This window comes from Bipolaris zeicola, assembly GCF_000523435.1.
Source record: "Bipolaris zeicola 26-R-13 unplaced genomic scaffold scaffold_25, whole genome shotgun sequence".
Classification (NCBI taxonomy): Eukaryota; Fungi; Ascomycota; class Dothideomycetes; order Pleosporales; family Pleosporaceae; genus Bipolaris; species Bipolaris zeicola.
In genome coordinates, this window is record NW_006912074.1 from 88,432 (window position 1) to 105,020 (window position 16,589).

General features: G+C 49.8%; 10 protein-coding genes across 10 annotated transcripts; 4 read left to right on the forward strand and 6 right to left on the reverse strand.

The window, feature by feature from the left end:
* Positions 1–29: 29 nt before the first annotated feature.
* On the reverse strand, positions 30–245 carry COCCADRAFT_88324 (uncharacterized protein; the record flags this gene model as incomplete). The annotated part of the gene is made up of 1 exon (XM_007711132.1): positions 30–245. A coding segment is annotated over one exon (216 nt), but the record flags the coding sequence as incomplete, so codon positions are not given.
* A 611-nt stretch (positions 246–856) lies between these two features.
* On the reverse strand, positions 857–1,367 carry COCCADRAFT_2534 (uncharacterized protein; the record flags this gene model as incomplete). Its single annotated transcript, XM_007711082.1, has 2 exons — positions 857–1,035; positions 1,190–1,367. The coding sequence occupies 2 exons, from the start codon at positions 1,365–1,367 to the stop codon at positions 857–859; spliced, it is 357 nt and encodes a 118-aa protein (XP_007709272.1).
* A 1,205-nt stretch (positions 1,368–2,572) lies between these two features.
* COCCADRAFT_2535 (uncharacterized protein) lies at positions 2,573–4,557 on the forward strand (the record flags this gene model as incomplete). The annotated part of the gene is made up of 4 exons (XM_007711083.1): positions 2,573–2,713; positions 2,777–3,068; positions 3,129–3,940; positions 4,066–4,557. The coding sequence occupies 4 exons, from the start codon at positions 2,573–2,575 to the stop codon at positions 4,555–4,557; spliced, it is 1,737 nt and encodes a 578-aa protein (XP_007709273.1).
* A 561-nt stretch (positions 4,558–5,118) lies between these two features.
* On the reverse strand, positions 5,119–5,430 carry COCCADRAFT_2536 (uncharacterized protein; the record flags this gene model as incomplete). The annotated part of the gene is made up of 1 exon (XM_007711084.1): positions 5,119–5,430. One exon carries the CDS (start codon positions 5,428–5,430, stop codon positions 5,119–5,121), a length of 312 nt encoding a protein of 103 aa, XP_007709274.1.
* Positions 5,431–7,374: 1,944 nt separating this feature from the next.
* COCCADRAFT_34229 (uncharacterized protein) lies at positions 7,375–8,409 on the forward strand (the record flags this gene model as incomplete). Its single annotated transcript, XM_007711108.1, has 2 exons — positions 7,375–8,267; positions 8,322–8,409. The coding sequence occupies 2 exons, from the start codon at positions 7,375–7,377 to the stop codon at positions 8,407–8,409; spliced, it is 981 nt and encodes a 326-aa protein (XP_007709298.1).
* A 459-nt stretch (positions 8,410–8,868) lies between these two features.
* On the forward strand, positions 8,869–9,147 carry COCCADRAFT_88368 (uncharacterized protein; the record flags this gene model as incomplete). Its single annotated transcript, XM_007711133.1, has 1 exon — positions 8,869–9,147. A coding segment is annotated over one exon (279 nt), but the record flags the coding sequence as incomplete, so codon positions are not given.
* A 426-nt stretch (positions 9,148–9,573) lies between these two features.
* Positions 9,574–11,438, reverse strand: COCCADRAFT_88366 (uncharacterized protein; the record flags this gene model as incomplete). The annotated part of the gene is made up of 3 exons (XM_007711134.1): positions 9,574–10,365; positions 10,412–10,474; positions 10,518–11,438. 3 exons carry the CDS (start codon positions 11,436–11,438, stop codon positions 9,574–9,576), a joined length of 1,776 nt encoding a protein of 591 aa, XP_007709324.1.
* A 69-nt stretch (positions 11,439–11,507) lies between these two features.
* COCCADRAFT_88409 (uncharacterized protein) lies at positions 11,508–12,654 on the reverse strand (the record flags this gene model as incomplete). The annotated part of the gene is made up of 2 exons (XM_007711135.1): positions 11,508–12,376; positions 12,432–12,654. 2 exons carry the CDS (start codon positions 12,652–12,654, stop codon positions 11,508–11,510), a joined length of 1,092 nt encoding a protein of 363 aa, XP_007709325.1.
* Positions 12,655–13,849: 1,195 nt separating this feature from the next.
* COCCADRAFT_88298 (uncharacterized protein) lies at positions 13,850–14,527 on the forward strand (the record flags this gene model as incomplete). The annotated part of the gene is made up of 1 exon (XM_007711136.1): positions 13,850–14,527. One exon carries the CDS (start codon positions 13,850–13,852, stop codon positions 14,525–14,527), a length of 678 nt encoding a protein of 225 aa, XP_007709326.1.
* A 330-nt stretch (positions 14,528–14,857) lies between these two features.
* COCCADRAFT_34232 (uncharacterized protein) lies at positions 14,858–16,483 on the reverse strand (the record flags this gene model as incomplete). The annotated part of the gene is made up of 2 exons (XM_007711109.1): positions 14,858–15,237; positions 15,349–16,483. 2 exons carry the CDS (start codon positions 16,481–16,483, stop codon positions 14,858–14,860), a joined length of 1,515 nt encoding a protein of 504 aa, XP_007709299.1.
* Positions 16,484–16,589: the final 106 nt, after the last annotated feature.

The window sequence follows — 16,589 nt, forward strand, 5'->3', positions numbered from 1 at the left end:
CCCGGTGCGGCGAGGGTTGAGCGTCGACTTTACCGGGCGGGAGCTAGAGATTGGCAGGTGATGGTGCGGTCGCGTGCATTTGCCATGCGATCACACGAGACACTGACGGGGGAGACGGAGCGGGAGGCGTGGGACGGAGAGGGTGTGTTGACGGAGAGTATGTAGAGGATGGTATGGGGCGGGAGGGCGCAGTGGGAGGGCGGGTGCAGATATGGCTGGAGGTGGTGGGTGGAGTGATGGGAGTGTGCGAGGCGCGAGGATATTTGCGGGAGTCGAGGGGATTTTCCGGGATTGAGGTACCGACGTCAAGGATGATGCTGCTCGGCACCCGCCAACTTTTTTCCACCTCCCCTCGGCCGTGCGTCTCCCCAGGGCCTGGCCTATCACTGCCACCATCCTTCACAGCCTACGCTGCGCTACTGTGCTTCCACGTCGACTGGCGGTGAAGATTCTGGAGCACCACCATGCGGGGTTGTCTTTTGCGATGGAGCCATAGGCCGCAGCCTCGACCGACCGTTTCGCCAGCCCTGGCCCCCAGTCGCTTGCCAGCACAGCTACACACACTCTCAGGCTATGAATATCCATTTACACATGCAAGGTAATCTGCGGCAGGACGGCCGTCCTACTCTCTCCACGTAATGCTAGCCGATCCCAGCCATGTCATCCTACCCCAGCATCCGCCTACTGGCCCACGACACCAAACAGCCAATGGCGCAAAAAGGAGTCTTGTTTCACCCACACCCTGTGGCTTGGGCAACCACATGTGCCGTCTGCGTGTTCACGCCGGACTGGCAACGTCAAATTCCTTCTTCATGCATCCCATCCGCCGCCCTGACAAGTCATCCTCGACCACGCGTCACGCGCCCTCATCCTCCTTCAAGAGCTGCTCGACGGCCGCAACCTTGTCCTTGAACCCTTGCTTCTTGTCCGTCCTGCTCCCCACCCTGATGTCGCTCTGAATCCTCACAATTCCATTCTGGTGGAGCATGGCGTGGCACTGCCCTATAACCCGCATCACATCGTCCCATGAGCCCTCTGTAAGGAGAAAAAATTAGCATGCGCTCCAAGCCTCGCCTCTTATTACCCCTCCATCCCATGCCATGATACCCCGCAGATAATACCACATGGACACACACACGCACACTGCTTCCCGGCCGAGAAGAATGTGTGATGCGTCGAAAAATCTTACCAAGAGTTGTGCCAGCAGAGTGCATTGAGTATTCCAGTCCGCTCTTCTTCAGGAGTCGTTGCACTTCTGCCACTTCCTTGGACACCGACGCCGTGGGGGTGCCAAGCGGGATGAGACAAAAGTCTGCCGTGCACATGGGCGGTGTCGCGAGCTTGCTCAGGTCGTCCGAAGATGCCATTGCTGCTTTGATTCGGCCGAAAAAAGGAGATGAAGTTCTAAGAGTCAGCCCAAGTGTTTGGTGTTTTTGGTGTTGCACATGTTTCAATGTTGCGCGTCATGGGGCCGCGGTACCTGGCCTGGCCCGGCCCCGAAGTTGCGGCGATAAGAGAGATACTCGAGTAGGATTAGTGTGGTAGATCGCTGCCTATCACGCCATCGTTTCGTGATTGCAGTCGACTTCCCATACAGGTACACTACGGACGTACGTACTACACTACATATATCCAACTATGCGCTCTATTTTGACAATTCACATATGTATCCTTCCATCAAAAATTCTGTGAAAACTACACACTAGCACCTCATCACCCTTGCAAGTCGGCCCAGCATCACACCCACACCCAACGGCAAGGGATACACCTACTTGGAAAGGAGTTGAGCAAGCAACAAACCATGCGCATATGAATGGCTCCTATACACCTGCACATATACATAGTTTGCTCTCTTGTTGGCTGTCGCCTTTGTACTCATTTACACTTTACATACAACGTCCCTCGTAAAGTGGTGACGCAGTGACATACTTACTCCTCACACGCACAGACATGCGGAAGTCAGCCCGAAGCAAGGGCGACATAACACCATGTACACACACAGTTCGGTTGTAAACATGCGACGCGACCCTATCTTTGTCTAGATATAGCACGCTAAACTTTAATACGAAACTTCTCTATATAGTTATTCTAACTACTTTTCTAATAGTTTTTGAGTAGTTATGTTATAAGTGTGCATTATGTTAGTAGCTTGTTAACAAGTGTTTCTCTTACGTTAACTAATAATAGGTTAAGTTTTATTCTAGTTATAGAAAGGGATATGTTCACGAAATAGAAAAGACTTTGTAGAAAAAAATACTAAGAAGAGAGATAGAATTGATTCAAGATTAGCTCACGATGCTATTATTCACTGGGCTTCAGCGCCTACTAGTACCTCTTGGCAGGGCATGTTTGGGTACAGCACAAGTCAGAGTCCGGGTGGTCTGCTTTCTGACAGTCCGGATCCGAATCTTCCGGCAGGGGCATCTTGAGCGTCATCATCAACAGCACGCCGCCCACAAGAGCCCTTGGATTTGACTACAATCTTATTATCCAATTTGCCAGACAATCAGTGGTCATTGGAACATTGTTCAAAAGGCCTGAGCTGATCAAAGCTACCATCTTTTTAAAAACCATGCTGCTTACTATCATCGTCGGATTGATAGGCGTAGTGCTGCTGTACTTGGGCCCCAAGCTAAGAAGATTTAGTAACAACTACCAAGTAGCCCGTGCTACTGGGTTGCCCGTGATTCTATGCCCTTACAATCCAGATAGTGTAAGTCACCTAACCTTCTCAATCCGTACAAGAACAAACACACTGGGCTAATCATATCTGCAGACAATATGGGCCTTTCTCTGTGTCCCCCTCCGCCCTGTGCTTCTTCGCATCCTCCCCGCTGCTCTATTCGCCACTGTCGAACTGAGTATCTGGTGTTGGGAATTTCGTGACAAGTATGCTATTCACGAAAGGCTTGGGCCTGTCTTTATCTATGTCACCATGGGAAACAACCGTCTCATCTGTGCCGACCCGACAATGGCTACCGACATCTTGTCTAATAGGCGAGACTTTACTCACCCGGACATTACCATAACATCCATGGGTGTTCTGGGAGCCAACATCATGACGGCAAGTCACAAGTCTGCATACTATTCTCTGTTTGCTGGCTAACCAGTTGAAAAACAGGCAAAAGGTGACTCGTGGTCGCGCCACCGTCGTATTGTCGCTCCTGCTCTCAATGAACGCATCAGCCCACACGTATGGACAGAGGCCGCAGAACAAGCATCATCCCTTTCCGACGTTTTGTTATTATCAAACTCGACTCCTACTGCCCAAGAATCCGCCAACACGCTTCACAGCCTTCACAAAGTCGCTTTGAACGTCTTGGTCCGGATTGCCTATGGTCGCAGGCAGCCTTTTTCTCTGTCTCCGCCGCCATCTAGTACTGAATCATCTGCGCAAACCAGATATATTGACGCAATTGTAACCGTCGTTGAACTTCTTGCTGCAGCTGCATTCATTCCGCGCACCTGGCTAACGCTACCTTTCATGCCACAGGCACTGAAACGACTAGGTACCGCAATGAACGAGATGCCAGATCTAGTGAAGAGTGTGCTTGATCGAGAACGTCAAGAACATCTTCTTGCACATTCGAATGTCACAGAAGCGACAGAGAATTCAAAAAAGAGTTCAACTACCATCATGACCACGCTTGTTCGCATATCGGATCAGGAGAAGGAGCAAAACAAAACTTTAGCTTCATCCAAAACTATTACCACATATCTCACAGAGGAGGAAATCGCTGGAAATCTTTTCGTCTTCACTGCCGCTGGTTATGAAACGACTGCAAACACAATGGGCTACGCCGCTACTCTTCTCGCCGTTTATCCAGAATGGCAGGCATGGATACAGGCCGAGATCGATGCTGTTTTCGAAACACAAAGCCCATCACAGACAGACTATTCGACGGTTTATCCTAAGCTAGTGCGGTGTTTAGCCGTCATGGTAGGTAACTCATAATCCCCATCATCTATCCAAACCCCATCTTTGCTGTCTACCCCACACAAAGCCAGCTGGCATGATTTCTTTCCGTAGCGAGATGGCTTTGAGCTAACGATTCAACCTCACAGTTTGAAGCGGCGCGCCTCTTCCCACCTGTAACACTCATGTTGCGGGACGCGATAACAAGCCAGACGCTAAAACTTGGCGACCGCACCTTCTCACTTGCAGGCCCATTCGGCGCATACATCAACACAATAGCCTTACACACTCTACCTTCTACATGGGGACCCGACTCCCTCGAATTCAAGCCTAGTCGCTGGCTGGACCCCAATTCGCCAGAGCCCGTCCTGATCACACCACCACACGGCACATATATGCCGTGGTCTGTTGGTCCCCGCTCATGCCCTGGAATGAAGATATCCCAGGTGGAGTTTGTATCTGTCATGGCGACACTGTTTCGCAGATGCAACGCTCGACCTGCACGCAAAGAAGGCGAGAGTGAAGAGCAGGCGAAACAACGGTTGCGGGATCTAATGGAGGATAGCCAGAACGTGTTGACGCTGAGGATGACGAGACAAGATGAGGTGGGAATTGAGTGGGTTGAACGAAAGACTGGTTAGTAGTGGGTGGTGGAAACTGGGGTTTCAGTATTTTCTTGTAAAGTGGATCAGCATGGGAGATGGAATACGACCGATGTTTACTCAGACACATTTTTCATCTTTACCAACCATGTTTTGCTGCTCTAATAAAAGTGTAATCTGCTGCACCGAAGTTTTCTATCAGTACATTATTATATTCAGGGCTGGCAAATGCGTATACATAGGTGAGGGCCCTACATAAGCCCACCTCAGACACTACTTCCTCCCACAGGTAGTGTGCTCCTAGTACTAGCATATATCAATCACGAAAAAAATCTATATACTTTAAGAAAATGTATATATATAGTTTTAGCGAGGTTTTTGGTATGAGAATACATGCTCAACTCTTAGTGACAGTAAGGGTTTTAGTAAGTAAGGCGAAGCTAATTTGTACAGTCACTGTGAAAAAAAACCAATAAAACAAGACCCATGTGCAATTCTGTTCGGTTCGCCTTGGATTGCCATTCGACTCAGTGTAGCCTACCCTTTGTTAGGAACCTGACTTGATAAATGTAATTTTCCATAACACAATGCACATACCTGCTAGTAGACCTTATAACTCTTAATGATCCTCGGCGGGACAATCTGATAATCGCCCCCGTTCTCCCTATAGCTAACCCTGCCTCCACACTTCTCCTTCTCATACAATTCGAAAGTATCTGCAAAGGTACTCTCCTTGAATTTAGCCCGCTTGACGGGTGAGTTCATGTCAAAATCGTATGTCACGCATCCCGAGTTGCGGGTGCCGTGAGCAGTGACGTGCTTGCCATTGTTAAGCCAGACGGTGAGCTCCCAGGCGTTTGTGGCCGTGGTAAGAAAGAGTGGGAGAAGAATGGCTGAGGTTGGAATCTTCATTTTGAAGAGTGAGGGGAAAATAAAGGCAGGAGTAGCTAGCAGCTTGAGCGGGATGTTGGATATGAGAGAATCGAGTTGAGGCGACTTGGTGGGAAGATGCAATTGAGAATTGTCTGGATGGTATTTATCTTTGAACAGAGACTCTCAATGTTGGAACGAGGACATGTCATGTGACAGTTGTGAGAAGAAAAACTACGAGTCATGGGAGCATTCGATATGTGTTAAGTTTATTGACAGCCTAGTATGATCCATGGTACTTCTCCCAACTAGCTCATGTGTATAAAAAATTCTCAAGTAGATGGGACGAGATTAGAAACCCGAGAAGCCGAAGATAGTTTAGAAGGTTTCTGTAGACCAAGATTGAAGCTGTACATAAGTTTACATCGAACATTGCATGTCTATACTAGACTAAGTTAGTCCTAAAACTTGTCGAAATTGAGAATTAGTAGGCTGACCATGTGCCCCGCATGTAGTCAGCCTACAGTGATTAATGATTTGGGCTTCACCTGCAGCCAGCGTTCTAAAAATCCGATCATCATAAGATCGAGGACTGGTCAATCACTTCGATTGTTCTATAGCTGATGTTGTTTGAAACCGCTGCGCAGCTACGTGTAAGGGCGAAGCCATAATCGCTCATGACTGTAGCATTTCTCGATTGATCTCTTAACCGTAGTGACACTTGTACTGCGTCATGCCTTTTAATGAATCGAGATCGAGCCTGTTGATACGTGCATGGAAGAGACGTCTGGAAAGCTGGGACCTAAAAAATCAGGAGACATGGCGATCATCTCTACAACTATGCAGAGCTGAAATACCCTGTACACACTAGTTATGTTTGGAAACTGCGAAGGTATACACGAAAAGACTCTCATTGACAGCTGACTAAGTATGAGTTGTAGCGGTCAGCAAAGGTAGTACCATATACTTATGATATTTCCCGAATGCGACGTACAAAACGAAGCACTTGTACTACCTTGACCATGATATATGCACTAGTAGTGTATGGAGACCTGGTAGGACATATGTTTGGACATCGGCTAGGAAGCTAAGTCTCAATTAGGCTAAGCCTCCAAGTCCTGCACGTCAGCCAACACAGCCCTTTCAACGTCTTTAAAATCAGCCACCGCGAATGCGGCACGTGAAGTTGCACAATCAATCCGAGAATACGACATTGGCGTATACACCAAGGGCAGCTTAGGTCCCAATTTTGAGCGTCGCGAGCACTTCACGAACCACTGAAGGGATTTCAAAGGTTCTCAAAATCAATACCTACACATCAACTGTAGTAGCGAAAAGGTTTGGAGGAAGCTGATATAAGAAAGCTTAAACACGCAGGATCAGCGTTCGTTGCGACGACTACAGACAATGGAAGACCAGATCGAAACGACCGGGAAAACGGCAGCACCAGACTTTGCAACCGAAGCCGCTACGCAACCGACGTGATTCGCCCCCTGCACGCGTCAAACACCTTTCCCCTCCAAGGCAGGTCTCGCACAGCGCCACCGCAAATGGACGATACAGCGGGACCCATGCGCCCGGGATATATCCAACCCGCGGTCTAAACACAAGTCGTTGACGCCAACGCCTTGGCCATGACATATCGGCCTAACGATGCAAGCGCAGCCAATAGCGTATAGAGCAGTATGGCAGAGGTGCTTCGCTTAGAGCTTCGCGAAGTCTCGCTCATGGGAACACGGCGTATACGGTTGGTGGGTATCACCCTTCGACTAGTAACACGCAGAGGATAATTATGGAAGAGGGCTAGGCGTCCCCTTCGAAGCGACCATGCGCCGCGGAAGTTAGTCGACTACCCACACCCGCATGGCTTAGACATCACACCAATCTGCTGCCTGGTGTCGCTTTTGTCGTTTCGCGCCCTACTTCTTCTTCTGCTCTTCTTTCCCTTCTGCTTCTGTAAACACCATTTTGTCCATTTCGCCCAAGATGCGTTCCTACGCGCAAAAAGGTCTCATTGCTGCCCTTGTCCTCGCCACCCAGGTCGTTATCGTTTCTGCCGCCGAAGATAGGCCCAAGGGAAATTTCCGCCAATGTCTCGAAGTATCGCCTGAATGCCCTGTCTTCGCTACGCTCTACGGATACAGGCCGAATCTCGGTGCCAATGCTTTCCTTTGCGCTCTCTTCGCTCTTTGCTGCCTTGCTAGCATCGTCATCGGCGTCTTGAGCAAAACATGGACGTACACTCTTGCCCTCGGCATCGGAACTTTTCTCGAAGCCGCTGGATATGCCGGTCGCATCATCATGAACGGCAACCCATGGAGCGAGTCTGGTTTCAAACTCCAAATCTGCTGCCTCGTCCTCGGTCCTAGTTTCGTTGCTGCCGCCATCTACCTTACGCTCAAGCACTTCGTTCTGTACTGCGGGCCCCAATATTCACTCATCAAGCCTCGTCTTTACCCATGGATCTTTGTCGGCTGCGATTTCGGCTCCATTGTGCTTCAAGCTGTCGGTGGAGGTATGGCAGCTGCAGGTGGCACTACCAACAAGAAACTCATTGACGGTGGCAACAAGCTCATCGTGGCTGGTATTGCATTCCAGGTTGTCACCATGGTCGTGTGCGGTGTGCTCATTCTGATCTACATCTTCCGATACCGCAAGGCTCGTCAGAACCGCGGTGCACTGAACGAGAAGAGCAGCTATGAGATGGACAAGGAAGCTGGTAGTGTTTCTCTTGGAAAGGTCAAGCTTTTTGGAGGTGTCATTGTGTTGGCATACCTTACTGTGCTCATTCGCTGCATATACCGTCTGCCAGAGATGGCTGGTGGCTGGGGTAACGCGCTGATGCGCAATGAGCGCGAGTTCCTCCTACTTGATGGAATGTAAGTCACAATACTCTCACTGCAAGTTCGGAACATCTAGCTTACAATGATTAGGATGCTTGGTATCGCATGCACGGTACTCACTGCCTTCCACCCCGCATACTTCTTCCCTCCTTTCGCTGCTTTCCGCCGTAGCAAGTAATCCCCTCACTTTCGCTTCAAATCTTTAGAATTATAGAATACGATCTTTTTTAAGACATAGCCGGATTTGCATCTTTGTAGACTCGAATAGGTCCGTCCATTCGTAATGTAGCATAGCGATAGTGGATAAGGAACAGTATTTTACCTACATGCATTCTTTCTCTTTTGATCCCTGTATTCCCACCAACACATAACTCCATCACCACTTTTCGAATTTGAAACTTACAACTCCACGTCCCAATTCAACAGAATAAAACACTGTGAACAATTTCCAGTCTGAAATACCAAGCGATACCAATGTTCGCAATCAGCAAACAGACAACCACATCATTCTACCCAACGCCATACGACAACTTGCGTGCCAACACAACGAAACCCGTATGTGAAGCAAACGGGCAACAAACGAACCCCCTCTCCCCACACCACCTCTCCAGCCCACAAATCAAAGAAAGAAAGAAAAAGAAACCTACCCACTCCCGTCTTTTCTTCATACGCAACCCATTCCACCACAATACGCACAACCATACATCCACACAGCAACCATGACATCCCCATCCACAAAAACCGGGGGCATCACTCCCATCGTAATCTCCATGGCACTAGCACCATCACCGCTCGCATCCAGCACTTCTCCCCCTCCCTCCTCTTCAGACACTATTTCCGCGACCCCAACAACGACGAATGCACCTCTCTCTTCAGCCCCGGAAACATCTTCATCATCAGTGGTACACCAGAGTAAAAGTAATACTGATGACGGGGGAGACACGGTGACTATATCTCCTCCAACTAGCATTACATCCAACTCCCCTACGTTTGAGAGTACGGTTGCATTTCCGGGACTAGATGCAACGAGTACCGCCTCTGCCTCTCTCGTCTCAGTGAAGCCGTCTCAGTCGTCGGCGGGACTTAGTGGAGCGGCGGCAGCAGGGCTAGGCGTGACAATGGGGATTTTGGCGTTTTTGGTGACGGCGGGGGTGTTGTATGCTGTGTTTGGGCGAAATGTGAGGGGGTTGAGGAGGGAGGGGGTGAGGGGATAGTTTCTGCGATCACTGTTGGAAAAGGAGAGAAAATCGTTGGGTACGATGCGTGCTTTGAGAAAAAATGGGAGAGCGTAGGTTGTAGTAATACTTTTTAATGATACTAAATGAAAACGTAGCTACAAAGTCTAGGCACTCGTAGCAGTCATACCAGGCCGCGGGACATGCGTTCTCGCCCCCGCAATCTTATCGTCCAAATCAGGCAGCGAGAATCTCGGCCTACGGTATGTATACCCTACGAAAGCACCCCTCTTCCTGATCTCCAGTACCGCGCGACCAACCTCTGGATCACGAAGGAGTTTATCTCGAGGTCTCTTTTTCTCCCTTTTCCGCCTTGGTATCTTCTTGAATGAAGTACACAGCCTATCCCATGCGATTTGTTCAAAGATTCCAGGGATGCGGACCTGGGGATCAATTGTGATAGCGGGAGGATCAACGTTAGCTTTGGGTACTGCTGCAGCAAAAGGCGGTGCTGGCTCTTCAGCTACTTCCAAAAATTCGTAGCTGGAAGAGTCGAGATGATCAGATGCGCTTAGAATATCGGCCTCGTCGTCAAAGTACTTGGTGATGGGCTGTCCGCCATGAACACGAGGAACAAAAGGTGGGCGGGTCATGTGCAGCAAGGACCACTGGATGTTGCGGAAGAATGGATGCGATTTGATGTCTTCGGCATCATGGGGGAAGACGATGTGACCAGTGTTGTTGTGAATGTGTCGGTTGCTACGCATACTGAGAGACTTATCGCGGAGCACCCAGTCATTCTCACGGTATCGTCTGGCGGAAAGCCGATCCTGCCTCTCTTCGAGCAGTCTCGTTATTAGGTCGATGGCATTGCGTGAGACTGGCATAAGGGGTACGCGATCAATGTTCGGACGAGCGTAACGCTGATCGGATGGGAATCGCAGCCATCGTCTGTGATCCTACTCCGGTTAACCTCAATCCAGGACCCCATGTGATTCTACGTACAATTATTCGCGCCTTTGTAGCCTGTCTGTTTTCGCAGAAAAACGGTGTACATCCATAGAGGCACTGAGCATGTTAGAGAGACGTGATGTTTTCTGAAGCAACATACCTCGTATAGTATTACGCCAATGCTCCACCAATCGCAACGCCCATCATAGTTTTCACCCCTGATGACCTCTGGAGCCATATACTGACTGGTTCCTACAACGCTCTTGGCGAACTGACGTCTTTGCTCACGGTTCAACCAATCAATAATGGGCCCATTGGCAGTCTCCTGTCGAGTTTGATAGCGGCTGCGCTTTGATCCATTGCCGTAAATATAGTCCATGTTTTTACGGGCATCTTTTCGGGTTCTCTCCTCTTCCACATCTTGTGCATCACCCTGGACATGCATGCCCAAGTCACGTAGCAGGCTATATCGCTGCTCATTATAGTATGTCTGATTATGAGCCCAGTGGCCATCAAAGGCGAGACCAAAATCGGAAATTCTAAGATGTCCAGATGAGGTGATTAGGAAATTGTCAGGTTTGACATCGCGATGGATCCAGTTCATCTTGTGTGCCTCTTCAATGCAAAGTATCATTTCCGCCAGATACCACTTGGCCACGTTCTCGTCGAGAATATCCTCGCGAAGGAGCAGTCCGAGAAAATCTCCACCCATCATATACTCCATCACAAGGTATAAGTTGTTGTTGTCTTGGAAGGCGGCAATTAGAGGCACTACCCAACGGGAGTTTTCTGAAGCAACTAAGAAATCCCTTTCTGCACGCAAATGACCTTCCTGGCTATTTCGGAGCATGTCGGATTTCCTGATAACTTTCATGGCGAACACCTGTTTTGGTCTGCGACAAGGACTAGAAGGACTTTCTTCTTTTGGTGTCAAAGATCTATCAAGATATTTCGTGCTGGAGCTGCTACCATGGAGACTCTCGCAGTGTTCGCTCTTCTCACGAACAAGTCTGACGACTCCAAAGCTACCTTTACCTAACACCCGTATAATATCGTAGTTCGAGACGTGTACACCCTTCATGGTCTGTCGAGCTACGGTGTTCGATTTCATCACTCGTACTTGGCGCAAGTGATAGGTTTCGGAGAGATACTATTCTTGTCTATTGCATTGACGCTGCTCCTCAGAGACAGTCATGACGAGAAGTTTACGCTCCATCTGGCGACGACGCATCGACCTTGGTGTAACTTTGATAGTAAGAAGCTCATTGAAATGTGACTCGAAGAAGATCTTCGCTGCCGCCGCTTTTTCAATAGTCGCAATGGAAGGCTCACATAATCGTGGTGCGTCTTGGCGAGGGAACACCAAAAACCGAGAAGGCAAATGCTCTGCGGTCGCTTCATAGGAAAGGGGAGGTGAGCTGTCGGTTACAAAGCGGCCATTATGTGTGCGAAGCGTTGTCTCAGCTGATCGTGGGCCGCCTGAAGAAACCAGAGAAGTGGGAGCAGTTGACTGTGGAGCCCCACTGCTTCCTGGACTGAAGCCACTTGATGGCAGAGAAGATATCTCGGACATGGGGGTCTTAGGTGAGATGGTAGTATGTTTGTCGCTACTGTGTCGGTTGAAGTAACTGCGTTCAACAGTAGGACGAGAACTCAATTTTGTGCGATGTACTACGGTTTCATTGTTCAGTAGGGCATTCGAAAGCCTTGTAGTCAGCTGCCTAGACAAACTTGAAGTCGATCTGCTTGTGGCTACAGGCGTAGGAGGAGGTGTGCGAGTCGGGAACACTGGTTCGGACTCGCCATCGAACGTGGCAGCATTGGCAAGCTGTAGGAGGGATGAATTGTCAGGGCCCAGGCAGAGGGGCGGGAGACTGATAGGTAGGTCGGAGGTAAGAGGAATTCGCGAAGAGGATTGGGAGAAGCGTTTTCCGACTCTCGGGTGAGCCGGACTACAGGATTTGTTTGCTGTTGAGCCGTTGCTCTCCAACGTAGCCTCTGCTGAGCTCGGAGTAGAGCCTGATGGTAGAGTCAGATTTGATAACTACGAGGACACGGTACCCAAGACACTTACTCTTGCCATTACGGAAGATGGAAAAGATTCTTATGCTCCCACGCCGTAGTGTGGTGAATGTACGGCCAGCAGGAGTAGTGTTGCGCGCATGCGGACGCTTTGCAGTAGCAACAGGATGTGCTTCTACTGATCGTTCGACAACACGAACTTTCCCCTTGTCTTGCGCTTCTTGTCCAGGGTTATGGAAATCTTTTCTTTTCCGCGTTGGGACAAGAGACATCATCCCGACAGTTCTGATGTCTCAATATTACCGAATGTTAGTACTGGGATGGAGTAATAATGCCGGATAAACGCTAGGGATTTCAACCAACGCCCAGTCAGGGGAGCAAGTGAAGCAACGGGAGTGGAAAGCAACGCTAGTCTGGTTTTTTGTGCCATAGAGAGAAGGCGTTGTTGACGCTGGAAACGGAAAGCGCAGTAGTGAATATGGGAAGCAGCATTAGCCCGCACATGATGGTTTGAAGCTGGGAAAGGTGGCAAATAGGGTATCAAAACAACTCAAACAACTTCTACCAAATCCATCATGTCTGCTAGAAGGGATGATCATGATTCAGCTCAACCTTAGGACAGTGCGTAATAGGAGTTTACTGGAGTGAAAGAGTGGGGCATCTCCTAGAGGGTTGTGGCATGACAGCAGAAGCACATCTTGTCATGACTCCAGCGAACAAGCACCAGTCACAGGGACACACATATCTTAACAAAAGTGTGTGTCCCAATCTTATGCGATCCAAGTGCCAGCGCATCCCGTGACAAGATGCTGGGTTTCTAAGGGCCGCATGATCAGGAGGCTGACTATGATTCGATGGCGCGGGGTACCATCCGAGGAGATGACCAAAGTTTCGTATTGACCGCCTTGTGTTATATTCTTCACTCCTCCATCTCTCTCTACTGCAGCTCTTACTTCCACCACGCTCACCCCTTCGATGCTTGAGTCCTACAAGGGTTACCATTATCGATAACTCCAAGCATATCCGTCCTGCTCCGCCTTACTCGGTTGTGGCGCCTTATCCGTGTCTTATCCGTTATCGGCTATCGCTTATCGCGGCATCACCCCCTCGAACTTCATCACGTCACTTTCCTGTGCGACAACCTCTAAAGGTTGACTTAGCAATCCACGCCGAATCCTAGTGCGGGGTTCCTTAGGCTCCTCGGATCTCGACACAACTATTACACAGTCGGCAGAGATCGTTCCACGGGTTTGGGGCCATTTTAGCCTCGACCTTTTATTGAGCGCTTCATCGAACATAACCAGGAACATTACCCTCTTACTACGCGCCTGCATCTCTTCTGAACACTCTTCTACACCGCCGATACTTTTCGCGCATCTGTCTAGGCCATCTTTGAGAACTTTGATCTGATTTTGCGAAAAACACTCAACAAGACTTCGTACTAACCGGGTTTCCTCCCCCAAGCACATCATGCTGAACTCACCAACAACCCCCTTTCCTCTTTACTTGTTCCCAAGCTTCAACTTCCGCCGGCGCAGCAGCTCGGCGTTCAGCGATTCTACCAGCTCGTCGTCATCGCTGTCTTCGTCCCCGCCACAGCCTACATCCTTTCTCGCCACCCAGCCGACCTCGCATCTTCGTTGTCAGAAATGTCTCGCCGATCTTATTCCTACGTCGTCAATCATAAGTAAGGGTTTTACTGGAAGACATGGTCGCGCATACCTTGTCAGTTCACCGCCGTCATCCAGCTTTCTCTCAGGTGGGAACATCGCACCAGCAGGCTTCAAGAATGGCGACTTGCCCAACACACTCACACACAAGCCTCAGTCCCGACAGCTGGTCACTGGCGTACACATTGTGTCTGATATAAGCTGTCGCAGTTGTGGTAGCGTTTTAGGATGGAAGTATGTCGACGCTGCAGAAGACAGTCAAAAGTACAAGATCGGAAAATTCATACTTGAGGCTAAAAGGACTGTGAAAGGATCAGAATGGGATCCGGCCTTGGAAGTAGAGGACAATGGCATGGTCACCGAGGCCAAGGAGACAGATATCGAATTCGATTCGCAGGACGAAGATGAATGCGAGGACCTCTTCAGTGGCATCTGGACTCCACAGCTGGCAGCACGGAGGAGGAAGCGCCGCACATAACCCCAAGTTGATCTTTAGGTTTCTGCCGTTGTGCAGTCTTGCAGCGACCAACCACGGGTCTCAGTCATCTTTTCTAATCACTCACCACGACATACCATATACCCAAGCAGATACCCACACAAACATTATTTATGATTTATGATACCCGGGAGGACCCTAGGTTTTGGCGTAATGGTTTGTTCTTTTCACAGTCATTTTCATGCACTATGTACTTATATCGGAATGACACATGGTTTAATAACTTTGAAAATTGCCATAAATACGTCAAGATTCTTTTATGTTTTAACATTATCTAATTGTCCACCCATAATTGCAATGTGATGATTATGATCACAACTTAGCACCGACACCCTTTCCGCTTTGTACATCCTCATAGCTGACCTTCCCTACTTCAGCGATCTGGCCGTTACTCGCCTCAGGTGACCATCCAGCAATCAAGTCCTCAACAACATTGATCTCATCTTGTCCCCACACCAAGCCGCCTACAGGCTTGAAATCTCCATTCTGTTGCCGTCTCAGCACGCGGTAAGTGGGTGCACCGCAAAGTCCCAGTTCTTTGGCTTCAGCTGTCAGAGCCCGTAGTTTCTCCTTGATGGTAGGGCTATTGGCGCGCGTAATGAGATCAGCACCGTTGAACCCTGCCTCGTCGAGAACCGATTGAAGTACAGACTCGTCTGCTACATGTTTGTTCTGCTCCCAACATGCCGAGTCTATCATCCCGTTAGCATCTGCTTTCCCAAACTTCCATCAACGGTGTCTTGCGCAACAGCCTCTGCAAAGGCAAAGTCGAAGACACATAGCCAAAAGAACAAATGACTTACACAAGACTTTCGTCGCCGCCGGCTCCACGATCCCCACTCTAAGCACTGTCGGCGTACGGATGGGAAACTTATCAGCCCAATAAAACTTGATCGGCCCATCCATCCCTTGAAGACCTTGCTGCTGTCCCTCCTGCACATCAACCGCATTCCACCACCTCACCCAATCCGCATGATCGCGCCTCGACCACATCGCCTTCACCTGACTAACCGCCATCATCGGCATATTCGGGGCCCCTATCTCGCGAAACAAGATACCCAGCAAGAACGGCTTGAGCACAATCTCCAGTCCAGGCCCAAACGTACGCTGTAACCGCGCAAGCTGCGTATATCCCAAAAACGCCCACGGCGACGAGAAATCAAACCAGAATTCCAGTTTAACAGCCGGCGTACTCGCAAGATGCAAATGATTCGAATACACAACCCGAGGAAGCAGCGCCCGCAAATTCTTCACTTGGGTCCACGCATCCTGCCCTCCCTTCGCATCCTCCCCCGCCAATGACAATCCAAGCAACGTCGCCTCAACAAAATGCATACGATCCTGTCCCCAAAAAAACCTTCCCTCCCCCCCTTCTCCAGCCCCCGGAATCCAAAACCCAGGTACCCCAAACGCCCCCCTCTCAATCGCCAACCCCGTCTCTTTCTCCAACTCCCTTCTCGCCTCCAGTTTAGCAAAGCAACTCGCATCAAGTCCCTGTACCCCTGCTTCCGCCGCGATCTGAAGTAAGACGGCATCGTCGTTTACATCTCTCCCTTCAACCCAGTACGCGCGGAAGAGGCGATCCGTAAGTTCCCTTCTCTTATCCTGGTCTGCGACGCAGTAAAGCATGCGCAGCGCATTTACTGTTTTGCGGGGGTGCTTGGGCGGGGGGTGGTAAGGGACTTGGTAGCGGGATAGGGTGCGTTGCATGTTTTGTCCCGTTACGGCTTTTTTGGTCGAGTTGAAGACGTCGCTTGCGCTGCCGCCGGCGCCCTGGGGCGCGGCGGTGGCGCGGTAGATGGCGCCGAGGAGGACGGGGTGGTAGATGAGTGTTGCATTTGTGCGCTGGGCGAGGGATTGCACACGGGTCGAGGCTATGTAGGCGAAGGGGCAGGAGATGTCGTAGTTGAAGATTAGGGTTGGGGGTGGGGAGACCATTGTGGGGGTGAGATGGGGGAGATTTAGTGGAAAGGGCAAGGGCAAGGGGAGTTTAGTATAAATGTTGGATGAGCATGGATGCGTAGTAAATGATGTACATGTCTTG